Below are 15,909 nucleotides of genomic sequence, written 5' to 3'. Positions count from 1 at the left end.
GATCTCAGCCGTAGTCAACTCTGTATGCCCAGCACCCATCACTTGTGCCCAGAGCACAAAACGTGTGTTCATGTTTGCTCCATGAATGTTTCAATCTGAGAATGGTCCTTGTGGGATAATTGCAGGAAGTGAATGGGACTTCTTTCTCTGTTCTTGAAATGGGCAGAGAAAAGTCTTTTATAGTCATTGTCTCCTGGGACAGCACAACTCACTTTGCCAAATTCTAATAAAACAACAGAGTTCACAGCCAACTCTTGAGGGAACCGCAGGAGGAGAAAGTAACTGTGGTGGTCCTGGTTCTGATCTGGGGAAGGCTCAGCTGGAGGGTTTTCACCAGTCTGTGTATGAAATGGCCCTGCTTTGTATCTATTGCTTGGAGTCCTCCATCTGGGGCAGGCTGCTTTCAAAGCCAACCTAAGGTCAGTCATGGGACCTATGTTCATTCTTGCTTTCCATACACAGAGTAGAAAACTTTAAAAATGCTACCCATATTATCTGTTTTCATAATTTAAAGAATTCAAACTTTGATACATTTAAAATGAAAAACAGTAGAACTTTTTCTACACAGAGATAGTGCAAAGTCTTATCCTTTAATAACTTAAGCATTGCTGTTAACAATTTCAAAATACGCTTATTTGCCAAAGCAAATAAGAATCCCTCCCTATTGATGAACATCTTCAGATGTCCATCCACCAATCTGAACTTTGCCCATTAAATCAGAAGATAGGGTTTATTTACTTTAATTTCTGGGGGAAAAGACAGAGGGTTTAAAAGTGCCTATTCTATACTGCACTCCAAATGATACAAATGTGTGTGTGTGTACACACACATACACACACACAAATATATAGTAAGTCACCTAAATATATCAAAAACGAGTTATTATGGTAGCACCAGCAATACTCTCTTGGAATAACACTGTTTTCTATTCTTGTTATCTTTTTCTATAACTAATAGATATGATTAATGGCTCTCATAAGAAAGAGGCATGCAAATTATAGATGTATTGCTTTTGATTGCAAATACCTTTTTGGCAGGGACTAATAGAATCCTCAGGTTACTCACTTTTTGAATCTTTTCTTGTCAACTCACTGGCAGTCCCTTTTCCTAAGTTAAGAGCTTTTTGTATATGCTGCTATTGAGGTTACTAGAGCAAGTATCCATTTTACTTGCCACCAACTGACCACTGCTGTTATAGCTGCTTGCGTCAGAACTTTCTCTGCAGCATAAGATACTGTAGAGGTGCCTCTGGCACTCAGAGGAAGCGTAATAGTAAATCAAAGGATCAATGCAACAGCTTAGGCTGCTGACACAGACGCATAGGAGGTAGGCAAAGTAGGCAGCCTCTGCCATGGAATTTTGAGAAAGGAGTGAGTAATGCACAATCAGGAGGACGTTGGTGGGTCCAAAGCAAATGACGAAGATGCAGAAAACAGCAAGCGACAGGAACAAAGCCCGGGACTTCTTGCTCCGGTTGGCAACAGTGGAGGAGCTAAGACATCGAATGATAGACACATAACAGACTGTAGAAATGATGAGTGGTACAAAGAAGCAGACAGCAGAAAAGGCGGAGAAGTAATAGGCATAATAGCCTTCCAGCAGGGTTTTATTGAGCACGTCATGGCAGGTGGTTATGTTGAGCCCCAGCACCTGGGTGGTTTGCTCCTTGAGGAGCAGAGGCACCACCCCGGCGATGGCCATAGCCCAGATGGCCAGACAAATGAAGGAGGCCCTTCCCAGGGTGCGCCAGGAGAGGGACTGGATGGGGTACACCACAGCCAGAAACCGGTCAATGCTAATGACCGTCATGAGCATGATAGATGCGTACATGTTACAGTAAAATGCTGCGGTGACAAAGCGACACATCTCAGACCCAAATTTCCAATCACTGCCGGAGAAGTAGTAGCTGATCTTGAACGGGAGTAATAACACAAAGAGCACGTCTGCTGTGGCCAGATGTAACATGTACACCACGGCAGGCTTCTTGATCTTCATCTTCAGGATGAACACAAGGATGGCCATGACATTCAGAGGAAGGCTTATGACGAACACACCAGTGTAGACGGAGGGGATAAAAAGCGTCAGCCAGGTGCTGGTCAGATATTCTGAGGCCTCTTTTGAGACGAATGGACGGGACAGTATTTCAAGAGGATGGCTTCTGTTGATGGAGCTTAATCTGTCTTCAGGGAACCCGTTTCTGTTTTTCTCCTCAGAGTCCTCGTACAGTGGGAATGATTCAAATCTGTCATTGGTATTCATGGAAAAAAATGACCGGATCTCCGCAGTATCATTGTTTGCTTTTGACTCTTAAAAAGTATGAGAGAGAGAGAGAGAAAGAACAAATTAAAAAGGCAAACTAGAGAGTACATTTTACTTTTATTTTTTGTGTTGTTACTAGGAGACTGGGTGGTAAAGAGCAAGTAATGCACAAATGGGTTATAGATCTTATCAGGGAATTAACTAACTCAAAATACTGTACAGCATTTTTTGTTGGCACAAGGAAACACTTAAAACTCTGCTCTTCAGAAGGACATAGGGGAATGATATGCTTTCAGAAATATACCCTGAAGACATCAGGAAAGGATGAGTGCCTGACATGAAGGAAAAAAGCAGCAACTTCTTTTCCATACTACCTGCCGTCTCTATAAACAAATCACTCCAAGGCTCTATGACTTCGTTTTGCTCCACAGGCCTTCATGTGTATATTTTCTCCATTTAGTTTGTACACACCCCTTGAAACTCATCCTTCCCAATGGAAACATCTGCAGGAAGGTGAGGGGACTTCCTAAGTAATGGAGCTAAAGCCAAATTCAGAGGAGGACTGAGGGCTCTCATTTCCATGGCCATAGTCCATGTGACAGTAGTTTTCCTCTACTAACTTTAGTTTGTTTACACAGTAGGAGGTCCCAAATGTCTCATCACATTTGGACCCAAACCACAGTCCTTCGGGTCATCGTCTAATATAACCCACAGGTGCGTACCACCCAGGGCATCTTCCTGTCTCCTTCCTGAGCAGGTCTGTGGAGTAGCAGATGTTCTGGGCCAACGTCCTTCCTCAGTTCAGTTCCAGAATGTTACATGCATCAAGGCTTATGCCAGGCTAATCAGGCTCTTCTGAGTGTCAACCAGAAGTCAAAATCAAGGCTCAGTTGCAAACTTCCACCTTTTATCAACCTCTTCCAACAAAAGCAACCACTTAAAATGTTCATCAAAGAAAGGCAACACTTTTCCCTCGAAAGAGCTTTGGCTAAAATTCTGCCATTGAGGAGAGTTGGACAAAGAACCTTTATTGGGCCCTGGGAAGCTGAGCACTGGGGAGAGAAACTACAGGGGAAGAAGGACAAACCCTCTATCACTGAAAGTGTCCACAAGAAAGGCTGGACATGCAGGTCCCTGAGAAGTGATGTTAGAGATTTAAAATCTGGCTAGAAATTGGATAAGTATAGTGAATTTTCAAACTTTTGTTCTTATTTTTCAGTGGTGGACCCTTTGTGCAAACAAAAGCTTACAGAGAGTCATAATGCAATAGAAGAGTTAGTGTCCCATTGGACCCAACCATCCCTTAGATAAAAATTACAAACTCTTGACCTTCTGCCTCCCTCCAATCAGTGACCTGAAGGCATTTAGATTCATCAGGTGGTATAGGGGAGAGGAGGAATGAATCTTGAAAGAAAGGATGGTGCCCAGTGACTTTCTTGTTTCCTTGACTTTCTTGTTTAGCTTGAGGGAAGGCCAAAATCAATGGCAGAGAGGATACCTAAAACTGAGATAGAACACCCAGTTTCCAGCCTGAAGAACCAGAGGACAGATAGAATCCAAAATCATTTGACACAAAAAGAATCAGAGAAATGTGATACAGTCTTTAAGAAAAAAGATCATCAGTGGAAACTAATCCCAAGATGATGCTGATGTTGGACTTAGCAGATAAGGATTTTAAAGGATGTGTTACAATGAACCAAAGGGAGATATGTCATTGAAATGAAGGAAAAAATAGGATCAGCAAAGAAATGAACCAATGTAAATTCTAGAACTAGAAAATAAAATACAATTGATCAGCATCTATTTCCAATACAAGGAGCGAAGCTACAGTAGAACAGGGCCTGGGGTGAAAGGTTGAGGTGGGGCTACCTCAGCAAGGTCCTAAGTGGGCTCCTGAGATGAAGGGGTGGCCCAGCAGGAGATCTGTCACCAGAAGGACAAATCTCTCTGGTAATGAGCTTCTGAGAAAATACATATGTCTCTATTGTTCCTCAAGGGTAAGAAACCATTCCTATTAATTTGAGTCTCCAGTGCCCTGCACATAGTAAATGCTCCCTAAATTGGCTTTTAATCCCAGATTTGCATTCTAATATTGGCTCTGTCAGGAGTCACTTAATCTTTTCGAACTCAGTCTCAGAATCATTAAAATGGGGTTCCAATAGCTGTCTAGCCTAGAAACCTGGAGCCAGGTGCATCGCATGTGAAGTAGGACAAACGCTGACTTTGTAAACCATAAATATGAATCAATGCAGGAAATTAGGATCATCGTCCTTTCACTTCAGGGCAGCTTGCTTTTAGACTCAATTATTTGCTTACTCTCATTTATTTTTAGAGTTTATTTATTTATTATGAGAGAGACAGAAAGACAGTACACGCACGCATGGCAGGAAGGGGCAGAGAGAGAGGGAGAGAGAATCTGCCAGCACAGAACCCAATGTGGGGTTCAATCCCACAAACTGTAAGAACACAACCCGAGCCAAAATCACGAGATGGATGCTTAAGTGACTGAGCCACCCACATGCCCCTACTCTCGACTATTTTAAATTAAAATGGCATCTATGCACCTCTTCTCTTCTGTTTAGCAATATATAATTTTTCAGAATGATGAGGAGCATGAACAGGCTGTAAAGCATATAGCCCCAGCATTCAGAGCTATATATCAAATTTCAAATTCATGGCCTTTTCCAGAAGTATAACTTCCTTCCCTTTGTGATGCATCTAACTTACTCTGCCTGCATACTGACCCAGCCATGTGGAGGCCTGACACCGGTAAGGACAGCCCCTGAGGGATGTGAGGCTACTGTGGGGTCGTACTGTGTTGGAGTGAAGGCAAAGAATGTGTCCTTAAAAATGCCAACCCAGGGCTGCCCTGCCTGGGTGGCTCAGTCAGGTAAGCTTCTGACACTTGGTTTTGGCTCAGGTCATGATCTCACAGTTCATGAATTCAAGCTCTGTGTCAGGCTCTGTGCTGCCAGTATGGATCCTGCTTGGGACTCTCTCTCTCAAAATAAATAGAGAAAAATCTTTTAAAAATGCCGACTCAGAAGAACCTTAAGATAACGCAATTTTCCTCTGCAGTTTGGGAGCCTGACCTCATTAAGGACTTCTGCCATGCATGGAGAGACGAAGTACACACACACAGGACTGCATGGACAGGTATGAATCCAGACATTACCTAGAGGAATGATATAATATGAAAACTACTATACACTTATAACTAAGCCTCTTAGATATGATCCCTTCCTCTGAAAATACAACTGTTGTGGGGTCTACTCTATATTTACTACTTTGGCATCAAGGGTTTGCTTTTCAAAAGCCTGGCTAGGCTTTTTTAGGCAGTATGGTGTTAGTAACAGAAACATTATCCCCACCGAAACATGAACTTTTTACAGGCTGGAGCCTGGGAGGAATGCATAATCCCTTGATTAAATATCATTACTTAAGGTGTCACCTTTTCTTGCTACTATAGGTTTGATACTTTAGCTTTTGTGGAATTAAAAAATGTCAGCAAAAAAAAATTTTTTTTTTCTGATCCGTAGTTCGACACGTTATCCACTGTGCCACTGGGCCGCCCCCTAAAAAAATTTTTTTTTTAATTTAAGTACATACTGGCATCAAAGAAAGAACAAAAAAACAATTCCAAATAAAAAGACATGTCCGACTAGCTCAAGCCCCTTAGGCTGAAATTCGAATTTGAGTATCTCCCTTTTCCTCCCATCCGGGCACTGCTCGCAGTTCAAGGAGAAAGCACCTGTCACCTCTCACAATTCATCTGTGGTTTTGCTGTTAAGCTAAGGTTTCAAACACACACAAAAAGCAGCTCAGGTCCTAAAAATCAGTCCTCATACTTCTTGCTAAGTTTCCCTCAATTTAGGTTTCTCTTAAATGACCCTAGAGTTGGTTTGTGTTTCAATATAGCACACTGCTTAAATGCTTAAATATGGACTTTCTAACTCTGGAGAATTCTAAAAATTAGAAAGGCAGGTAATGCTTCTTCTTTTTTTGATGAGATCCAGCCTGGAAGCAGAGTGATGACTAGACATGTTATCGGTCTTGGCACCCTGGGACTTACACCATGCCAGGCTCCACCGAAGCACCAGCCTTGGCTCTGACTCAGAGCTCTGCCCCACCAGGCTTTGGCTTCGTAGGAATTAGCAAAGCAGAAGTCTTAGGGCCTTGCCCACATTCCCACACAGAACAGAACAGTTGTACCCTGCACTTCTCCACAAGTGAGTCAACACTACAGACTAAAGAGAAGTAGAGAAGAAGATGATGGAAAATTAATGGAAACATCTTAATTCCATCAAATGACAAACAGCAAAATTATTACAAGATTCCACTGCCTCAAATGCAAATACACACCATTCTCCAATGCAAAGAACCAGTGCTCCTGAAAGAAATGGCTAGTTCCAGAGCTGGGGTAGGAAATATATAAGATGTGCCTTGAACATCTGTAAAGAATGTCAGGGTCAGGTTAGACGCTGGAGTCTGCACTCCCACTGGCCAAGGTGTGACAAGCGGTAACCAAAAGAATGACAAGAGTGGCTTTAAACATTTGAAACATGTCATACATGTTAAGATCCGTAAGTTGACTGATAATGATACCCAAAGGAAAACGAAATCTTTTTGGTCACCTTTGGAGGAAATGAGGGGACCCTATATAAAATTGATGAATAAAAGCAAGATTCAAGCATTTATCCTGCCTTTTTACATAAATTATATTTCAGGGAAACAAAATAGTCAACTAGAGAAGGTTCTTCTTTATAAGACAATTCTAGCTCATAAATGCAGACACAATAACAGATTTAGGGAAGCATTTATTGGAATCTCCTGGTGAAATAAGGGACTCAGTCTTATTAGTAGTGGACACTAAAACCACTAGATGAGAGGCAGATAGAAACCTTCATAACAGCTGGAGCAAGCAGAAAATGCCTCAATTGGCTGAGTCACCTTTTTTTTTCTTTAAGATTTCATTCTTTTATTTTTTTTTCTACTGAGTAAGCTTAAGATCACAGAAAGAGAGGCAATGCTGAGATGTACAGAAGTACACAGCACTGGTGCTGATTTAGTCTTGCAAACATTCAAACCTGAATCTGATCAAGCCTGCTGATGTACCACATGACAGAAGATGCAGACGACAGACCAGCATATGCTGACCCACCAACCCAACGTGACGCAGCTGGACGGGCCCAGTGGGCAGGGGAGAGACTCTGTGACAAATGACTCAGTTTCTTTGAAAAATAAATAGCCATGAAAAAGGAGGAGAGGGGAAACAGTTACAGAGTAAAAGAGATTTAAGAGACGGGCTCACTAAATGAAATGGTTGGCCTTGTTTGATCCTGATTCAAATAAACCAACTGTAAAAAAGGCATTTATGAGACAATCAGCAAAATCTGAATGCTGACTGAATAGTGCATGATATAAAAAAGTTGATACTCATTTTTTTTAGGTGATGTAATGGTATTATGGTTATACATAAAAAAAGAGCTCTTTAAATAAATTTTTAAAAAATCTTTTTAAAATTTATTTTTGAGAGACAGAGAGAGACAAGATGAGCAGGGGAGGGTCAGAGAGAGAGGGAGACACAGAATCTGAAGCAGGCTCCAGGCTCTGAGCTGTCAGCACAGAGCCTCATGCGGGGCTCGAACCCATGAACCATGAGGCCAAGACCTGAGCCGAAGCCAGAAGCTGGACACTTAACTGACTGAGCCACCCAGGCGCCCCCCAGAAAGAGTTCTTATTTCCGAGGATATATGTCAACATATTTATGGATGAAATGACATATATGTCTAGGATTTGCTTTAAAATTGTCCAGTTGGGGAGGAAGAAAAGTGATGTATGGACAAAACTAAATATAGGGAATAATTATACTGTTCACTTTTGGGCATGTTTGAAAGTTTTCATAATAAAAGTTTAAAAAAAAAGAACAAATATTGTATGCATAATTACTTGCTCCTAGAAGCTAAGTACAAGAGTTCTTGCTTTTGTTTTTTTGTTTTAGTGTTGAAGGGGAAAAAGTTCACGAATGTTTAAATGAACATAGTTTTACATTTAATGAATTCATATGATACCAACTCCTCAAAGACTTTTCTGGAATATGGGAGAATTGTCATGAAAATCACTTAATACTTGTTGAACACCTACTATGTGCTAGGTACTTCATAACTTAACTCATGTAACTCTAACATTTCTACAATATAAGTATTATAATCCCTGTTCCATGGACAACATGCAAAGGCACAGATAGGCTAAGTAACTAGTGCAAAGTCACACAAGAAGTAGAGGAGCTAGGATTTGAACCTAGATCTTCCCGGTTCCAAAGCTCAGACCCTTTGAAGTATACCACATTCATTACTCTGTCTCTTTAAAAGACTTGACAGGTGCCTTGGTGGCTCCCTTGGTTAAGCAGGTAGTTTGATATTGACTGAGGTCATGATCCTGCTGTTCGTGAGTTCAAGTCTCACATGAGGATCTTTGCTGATGGTGTGGAGCCTCCCTGGGATTCTTTCACCCTCTGTCTCTCTTTCTCTCTCTCTGTTCCTCCCCTACTTGTGCTTATTCTCTTTCTCTCTAAATAAATAAATAAGTAAACAAAAACCTTTTCACCAAACAAATGAATCTGCCCTTTCTTGTAACTACAGCAGATGGTACATGACCAGGTAAAAATGTAACTTAAGTTGATGATGCTCTTGATTATTGCATGGGAATTCAGGAGCCTTGCTGACCTTGGCTACATACCAATCACATGCTGACAACCTAGTCCTCACAGACACATCAGCTGCAGTATAGAGATACTCAAGGACAAAAGAAAAAAAAACAATCTTTTTGTTTTCTTAAAAAAATTTTTTTAATGTTTGTTTATTTTTTGAAATAGAGAGAGACAGAGTGTGAGCAGAGAAGGGGCAGAGATAGAGAGGGAGACACAGACTCCAAAGCAGGCTCCAGGTCCTGAGCTGTCAGCACAGAGCCCGACACAGGCCTTGACCTCACAAACTGTGAGATCGTGACCTACAAGGTTGGATGCCCAACCGACTGAGCCACCCAGGCACCTCAGAAAAACCAATCTTTAAGACAGTGTTCAAGATATGGCAGAAGCAAAAGCAGTAAGTGAACAAAGATCTCGGTTCTGGGAAAAGCGGAATTAAAGGTAGAATGAGGTAGGCACTGACTGCAAGGTTAAGAGAAGGTTGCCAGGATCAGAGGCTGCTTCCCTCTTAGCCCACACACTGGAGCAGGGACTCGGCTGGAAGCACAGGAGAGCAGACTTAAGAGGCAGCTGGGACAGGAGGTACCGGGGAAGGCAAGATAAAAGCAACCAGAAAGTTTCAATGTCAGGGGCACTGGAGGCTAGAGCAGGCACAAAGATGACAGAAGAGAAATGGGTGGGGTCCCAGGTCCCTCCTGGAGGCCAGGGCCTGCGTGTGGGGTTAGGACACTGGCAGGCTTCTCTGGGAACTATTCGGAGTCCCTGGCTCTTCCCATTCCTCTGGCCTGTTTAGTCACACAAGTTAGAAGCCCTGAGCCCCGTGTCCTGGGAACGCTGCTCTCTGCAACAACAAGCTCATTGAAAACTAATTCACTGTAAAGGATGTTAATACTCAGCAGTTCCTCCTGGTACCAAGCCGTCTCTGTCCCCAACCTCGCCCAAGTCCTACTGCAGTTTGTAAACCTGAACTCAAACAAAGTGGATTCTAGCTTGTGAGAGAAACGATCATGAACAGCACTTCACGGAAAGCGAGCTCTTCTCAAAAAGCAAGTAAGGTTGTCAATTCTGCTAACCATGGGACAGTTCACTATGCCTGCTACACTGTGCTTTAAATGATGGTGGAGACTTGATTATGGTTATGAAATCAATATACAAGGCTTAACAAGCACTAAAAGAAGAATAGTATAGAAAATACTGGACTTCACAGCACATGGTAAAGGTGAGTAAAGGTTGGTAGAACTTCTATTTCACGTTTGTGTATACACAATTGCCCATGCATGTTTACTGCAGACACACACAACTGCTGTGTCACAGTGGAAAGTGTATTTCTTACAGTGCTTACTGTTAGCAAAAAAAGAAAATACTGGAAAACACTATTCTACAATACTGTAGTACCTGACTTCTAATTCATCATAGACTTGAAATATAGATTACATAATGTCCTCTCTTAAAATGAAATAAATTTGTTTTCAAGTGCAAATTATACGTTATTCCTTTTATTTCAAAAGGCTGGTTCTTTTGAAAGTAAATAAAGGATGTACAAGGGTCTGTAATGGCCTTTAAGTGACAAAACATCGTTGGCTGCCTTGGGATGGAGGAAAAGGAGGCTGTACCTTCAGTGGGTTTCTGCAAATATCGTCGTAGGACCAGCGTGGGAGAGGGTGTTTGGAGGATTTGGAAGCTCACAGCCAGAAAGAACAATCTCAGTTCATAGGGAGACCTATTTGCTCTGACAATTCTGGGTATAAGCAAGAGAGGCTAAAAGGCAGAATGAAAAAAACCTCAAAATAGGGAAATACGTAGAAATTTCTGAATGTTGAAACCAATACCAGGATCACAGTAAAACATAAACCTAGCCTGTGGTTCCTTGTGACTCTTCCTGAAGGTTTTTCCGAGTATGCACAGCACAGGGAGAGCCTGCACACTCGTGAAAACTCGTGAAAGACGAGTCCTCCAGAACCAAAAGGCCACATACTGTATGATGCTATTTATAAGATGCAGAGAAGAGGGCTGCCTGGCTGGCTCAGTTGCCAGAGCATGGGACTCTTGATCTCAGGTCAAGCCCCAAGTAGGGTGCAGAGATTATTTAGAAAATAAAATAAAATCTTAAAAAAAAAAAAGACATGCATAGGAGAGGTAAACTCAAAAAGACAAAAAGCCAGGGGTTGGGAGGAGAATGGGGGCTTAAGGGTTCAGGGTTTGTTCTGGGGTGATGAAAACATTTTGGAACTAGACTGAAGTGGTGGTTATACAACACTGTAAATGTACTAAATACCACTTAACGATGTGCTTTAACATCTCTTAAAATGTTTGTCTATTTTGAGAGAGAGAGTACACCCATGCAGGTGGGGGAGGGGCAGGGGAGCGAGACTCCTGAGGCGCCCCACTGCCAGCGCAGAGCCCAGCTTGGGGGATCATGACCTGAGCCGAAATCAAGACCTGGAGGCTTAACCTACTGGGCCGCCCAGGCACCCCTAAACTATATACTTTAAAGGGGTTAATTTAATACTCTGTAAATTCTACCTCAATTTAAAAATATAGAAAAGAAAGAAAATGGAGTTCTGAGGGAAAAGAGGGATGTGTCTAAACAGAGGAGGGTGGGGCGGGGGGTGGGGTGGATGATTAGAAACCCAGGGTCCTGGGGACTCCATTGTCTCTGTGTAACTCCACCCACTTAAGGCTCAGCTGAGTTCCAGCCTGTGAGGGTGACAAGCACAATGATGAACTGAGTGACGGAGGGGGAAGGGGCAGAGAGGGCAGTGGGAAGACGGCTGGCCAGAAGCATTTTGGAAAAGGAGTAAATTCAGAGCTGCTGAGAAAGTGCAAGTTAGGGTTCACAGCACACCAATCCATTTAGACATAAAGGGCTGAGAAATACTGAATTAGAAAGGTGGGGAGAGGGGGGGAAAGGCACCCAGCAGAGAGGACATGAGACTATTCCTGAGAAAGGGCCCCCATGCCTTGAAAACATTCCCTCACACAAAGGAAGATTAGACTAATTTAGGGGGGAACTTATTATCTTTATATGTCCTATAAAAATAAAGTCAAAGGCATAGCGGAATGCAAAAAGTGAATGAGGGAAGGAGGGTAGAAATTAATTTAGGTAGGTATTGGAGTAGAAGTTGACTTCTTGCTATTTCATAAGAAATTTGGCTTTCAGGCTTTAGAGAGGATTCTGGTCAGCTTAGGGCAGAATCATTGTCCAGTTTCGTGCCTTTTATTTAGGCTTTAGACCACAGTCTCTCAGTAACAGCCAGTTAATTAGCATATTCATGAGCACGGATGCATTTTTGGGCTGTCTTATCATGCATTTGCAAAAGTAAATGGCAGGATACCACAACCCAAGCATAAAAGTTCCCGAAACACCTCCATGTGCTAGGCCTGGGCTACAGACCAACGGGGTACAAACTTTGCTCTTTAGGGTTTCTGGAGAACACAGGAGAGTAACTCTTCTCTACAGGGGGTCTGGATGGCTTCCTCTCTATGGGGGTCGGGCGGTGGAGGATAGAGAAAGCCTGCACTTAGGAAAGCCAGGCCTGTGGTCAAATACCAGATCCACTTTTTGCTATAGTCTTGTGACTTAACCATTTGGGGTCTGTTTACCTGCCTGTAAAATAGGGATGACATCTAAACAAAGGACTGTCATGAGGAATAAACAAGACAGTGTATGTACTTAAGCAAGATGTTGCTGTAGTAGGTGATTCATACGGAGTAGCTGGGTTTTTTTAATGTTTAGTTTTGAGAGAGAGAGAGAGAGAAAGAGAGAGACAGAGTGAGAGTAGGGGAGATAGGGAGGGAGATGCAGAACTGTCAGCACAGAGCCTGAAGTGGGGCTCGAACTCGGGAACTGTGAGATTATGACCTGAGCCAAACTCGGACACTTACCCAACTGAGCCACCCACGCACCCCAGAGTAGCTGTTTTTAATTAAGTGTGAACATGTGGGGTGTAAGGGAGGGCATTTTGGCCAGAGGGAGTGGCAGGGGGATAGAAGCCAGAGAAAGCAGAGCTCCTTGGAGGAGGAAGTGAAAGGTGGGGCGGGGTGAAATATAGATAATATAACAGGTTATATAATAGAGGAGGCTGGATAGAGGCTGGGGACCCATCCTGCAAGGGGAGGGGCACCTCACTCTTTGCTAAGGAGTTGGTCTTGACCCTCTGGGCACCTGGGCAGCATGTGGAATCTGCCACGCAATCAATCCCCTCTGCCACAGTCACCATCAGCTATTCTTGAACGCTTTCACCCTCCAGATCCTTCCAAAATTTACAAACATCGCCCCGTGGATGTTGGCCCTCTCTGATGAAGTAAAGTCATGTCACTTACATCACTTGGACAAAGGAAAGTAAACTACTTAATGAACTTACGAATTTCTCCATAAATGTCGGCTGAGCGAACACTGGTTCTAGACTCCGTGGGGATAAATGGAAGTTTATAATCGTAACCGGAGAGAGGAGATACCCACATAGTGACAATGCAGGAAATGCCAACATGAGTGGGGACAAAAAGTCCTGGGAGCTTCAGGAAAGCTCTAACTGGTGGGCAGGGCCAGCCTGGAGGGCCTGCCAATGCCTGGGGTCTTACAGTTCCTCTGCTCACATACAGCTGGTTATGACAGATATTCTTTAGGGCTGTCTGTGAATGGTGATAAGAAAAAGCAGACCTATTTTTAGTTGATTTTATTAGTGATTTAAACTCTCTAAAGACAAGGCCCCACTTCCTGCATGCAGGGCCCCCTCCCCATGTGAAATTTCGGTATACTGTCTCTGAGCCTTAGTTTCAGAACGGCAGCAGGGGATAAACATCTGTCTTGACCATGTGTTCTGACGCGGTGAAATCAAGATACTCTGAAGTGCAAATGCCTCGCGGCCCAGGGTCTGACACAGAATAGGGCACTTTGCACATGTTCCATTTCCTCCCTCAGGGTCCTTTGTTCTTTACCTACCCAAGTGGTTCCAGAATCCAGTGTAGACCAATTAGCCAGTGTGTGTGTTCAGTTATCCGTCTACACTGGCTTACCCCTCTTACCATGCACTTTCTCAGTTAATGAGGAAGAAAGCAGAGCACAAAGAGCAGCCTTCACTTTACTCCCTAACAGAGGCCAGGAATCTTCCCCCAAGGCCAATGCGAGGAAAGGTGACTCCAGCGGAACTGCGCTTGTATAAACTTGTCCCTGACCCCACCATCCAAATCTCAAACAACAATTTGTATTCCCACAAACTTGTCCCAAAATAAAATTTCAAAGTCACAGAATACAGCACACGTAACACCACACAGTTTTCAGTTCTCCATATTTCCTCAAACACTCTAAGAGATAACGCCCCCAGCCTCCTGGCTGCTGCAAAACAGGGTCTCTAGCTGAAGCTTTTACTTTTCCCAAAAGCACCATGTCCAAAAGCACCCCGAGCAAAGACGGAGAGCAGAGAAAACACTATCTTTGTCACCTTATTCTTTTTAAAAGGTTTATTTGTTTGAGAGAGAGAACTCCACCAGGGGAGAGGCAGAGAGAGAGAGGGAGAGGGATAAAGAGAAAGATAGAGGTATAAAGAGGGAGAGAGAGAGAGAGGAGAGAGAGAATTCCAAGCAAGCTCCATGCTGTCAGCAAGGAGCCCTATCAGAGGCAATATCACAGGATCAGGACCTGAGCCTAAACCAAGAGTAGGATGCTCAACACACTGAACCACCCAGGCACCCTGCCACCTCTTTTTCTAGATGCATCTACACTACGTTTTAGTGTGAAAACAATGTCAAGTACACTGTCACCCCTAAGAAACCCAGCTACAATCTGTTTCTACATGAAAAAAAGTGGAAGGAGGGGAGCTAAAAGCTTATAAAGTACTATCACTATCAAGAAATTGAAACATTTTCCCTCCTCAGCTTCAAACTAGAGTCTTTATCTAGTTAAAAACAACTTCTCCGTTCTGCTTTTAATGGCGGGGGGAGGGGGGGAGAATTCGGTCAAGTAGTCAGATACTTAAAAATACCCACTAATGGTGAGAACTGTATTCTAGGTGAGCATCCTCCTCCTTGCAGCAAGCCAGGAACAGAAATACCGAACTCGCGCAGGGTCCAAGGGAGCCAGGTTCCGGGGAGGGGACCTCTTTCTTTCCTCAGCACACTTGGAAGACTGGGTGCTAGGTAACAATACCACCACCGACGCCAGCCACTGCCATCCCGGGGCTATCCTGTTATCACCCTATATGCCGAACCACGAGCACCTCCCCGGACACAAGGCCCGTGTCAGAAGCTGCTGGTATTGACTTTCTACTAAACGTCCACAACAGTGAGCTCTTCTCTACACCATTTTCCTGGCCCGTAATAGGTGCAAGAAAATTCTAGCCAAACAAAACTTCAGCTCCACTTCATGTTGAAAAGGCCAGATCGTTGACCGGTGGAGCAACGTGAGGCCCGTTCTTTTCGGAGTGGTCCCGGGAGAAACAGGTCACAGAGGGACAACAAAAGCAACGAGGAGCCAGGGGCCTCGGGCTTCCCCAGGAAAACCTGACCGCCGCTTCCTCCTCCCCATCCAACACCCCGTCTCCAGAGGCTGCATCCTCCGACACCGAGTCCAAAGGAGCATGGCTCACAATCCCCTCCCGGATCTGACTGGGGGAGACTCTGGATCTCAGCTCAAATACCTGCGTGGCTTCCGGAGCAACCTGAGACAAAGGGTGCGGCCAGGGGCACCGCCGTTGCGGGGAAGGCACAGCCTGCACCCCATTTGGTCCCCTCTCCCGCCCGCTCCATTCCCGCGGGGGCCCCGGCCGTAGGGAGGGAATAACCGGGCCGACTCTCACCGTGCTTGCGGCCTCGGGTGCGGGCCGACAGCAAGGGGCCGCACAGACTGAGTCCCGCGGCGACGAGCAGCAGCCGCCGCGGCCCCATTGTCCGGAGGCGCGGCGCGGCTCGGACAGACGGCCCCGCCTCCGAGCGGCGCGGGTTCGGGG

General features: G+C 44.2%; 1 protein-coding gene across 1 annotated transcript; it reads right to left on the bottom strand.

Moving 5' to 3' along the window:
- Positions 1-571: 571 nt before the first annotated feature.
- On the bottom strand, positions 572-15,893 carry F2R (coagulation factor II thrombin receptor). Its single transcript, XM_029941346.1, has 2 exons — positions 15,760-15,893; positions 572-2,306 (listed from the first exon to the last, which is right to left on the bottom strand). The coding sequence occupies exons 1-2, from the start codon at positions 15,845-15,847 to the stop codon at positions 1,108-1,110; spliced, it is 1,287 nt and encodes a 428-aa protein (XP_029797206.1). The 5' UTR covers positions 15,848-15,893; the 3' UTR covers positions 572-1,107.
- Positions 15,894-15,909: the final 16 nt, after the last annotated feature.

This window comes from Suricata suricatta, chromosome 6, assembly GCF_006229205.1.
Source record: "Suricata suricatta isolate VVHF042 chromosome 6, meerkat_22Aug2017_6uvM2_HiC, whole genome shotgun sequence".
Taxonomy (NCBI): Eukaryota; Metazoa; Chordata; class Mammalia; order Carnivora; family Herpestidae; genus Suricata; species Suricata suricatta.
Note: the sequence above shows the minus strand (reverse complement) of the source record. Positions and strands in the feature narration are given on the sequence as shown.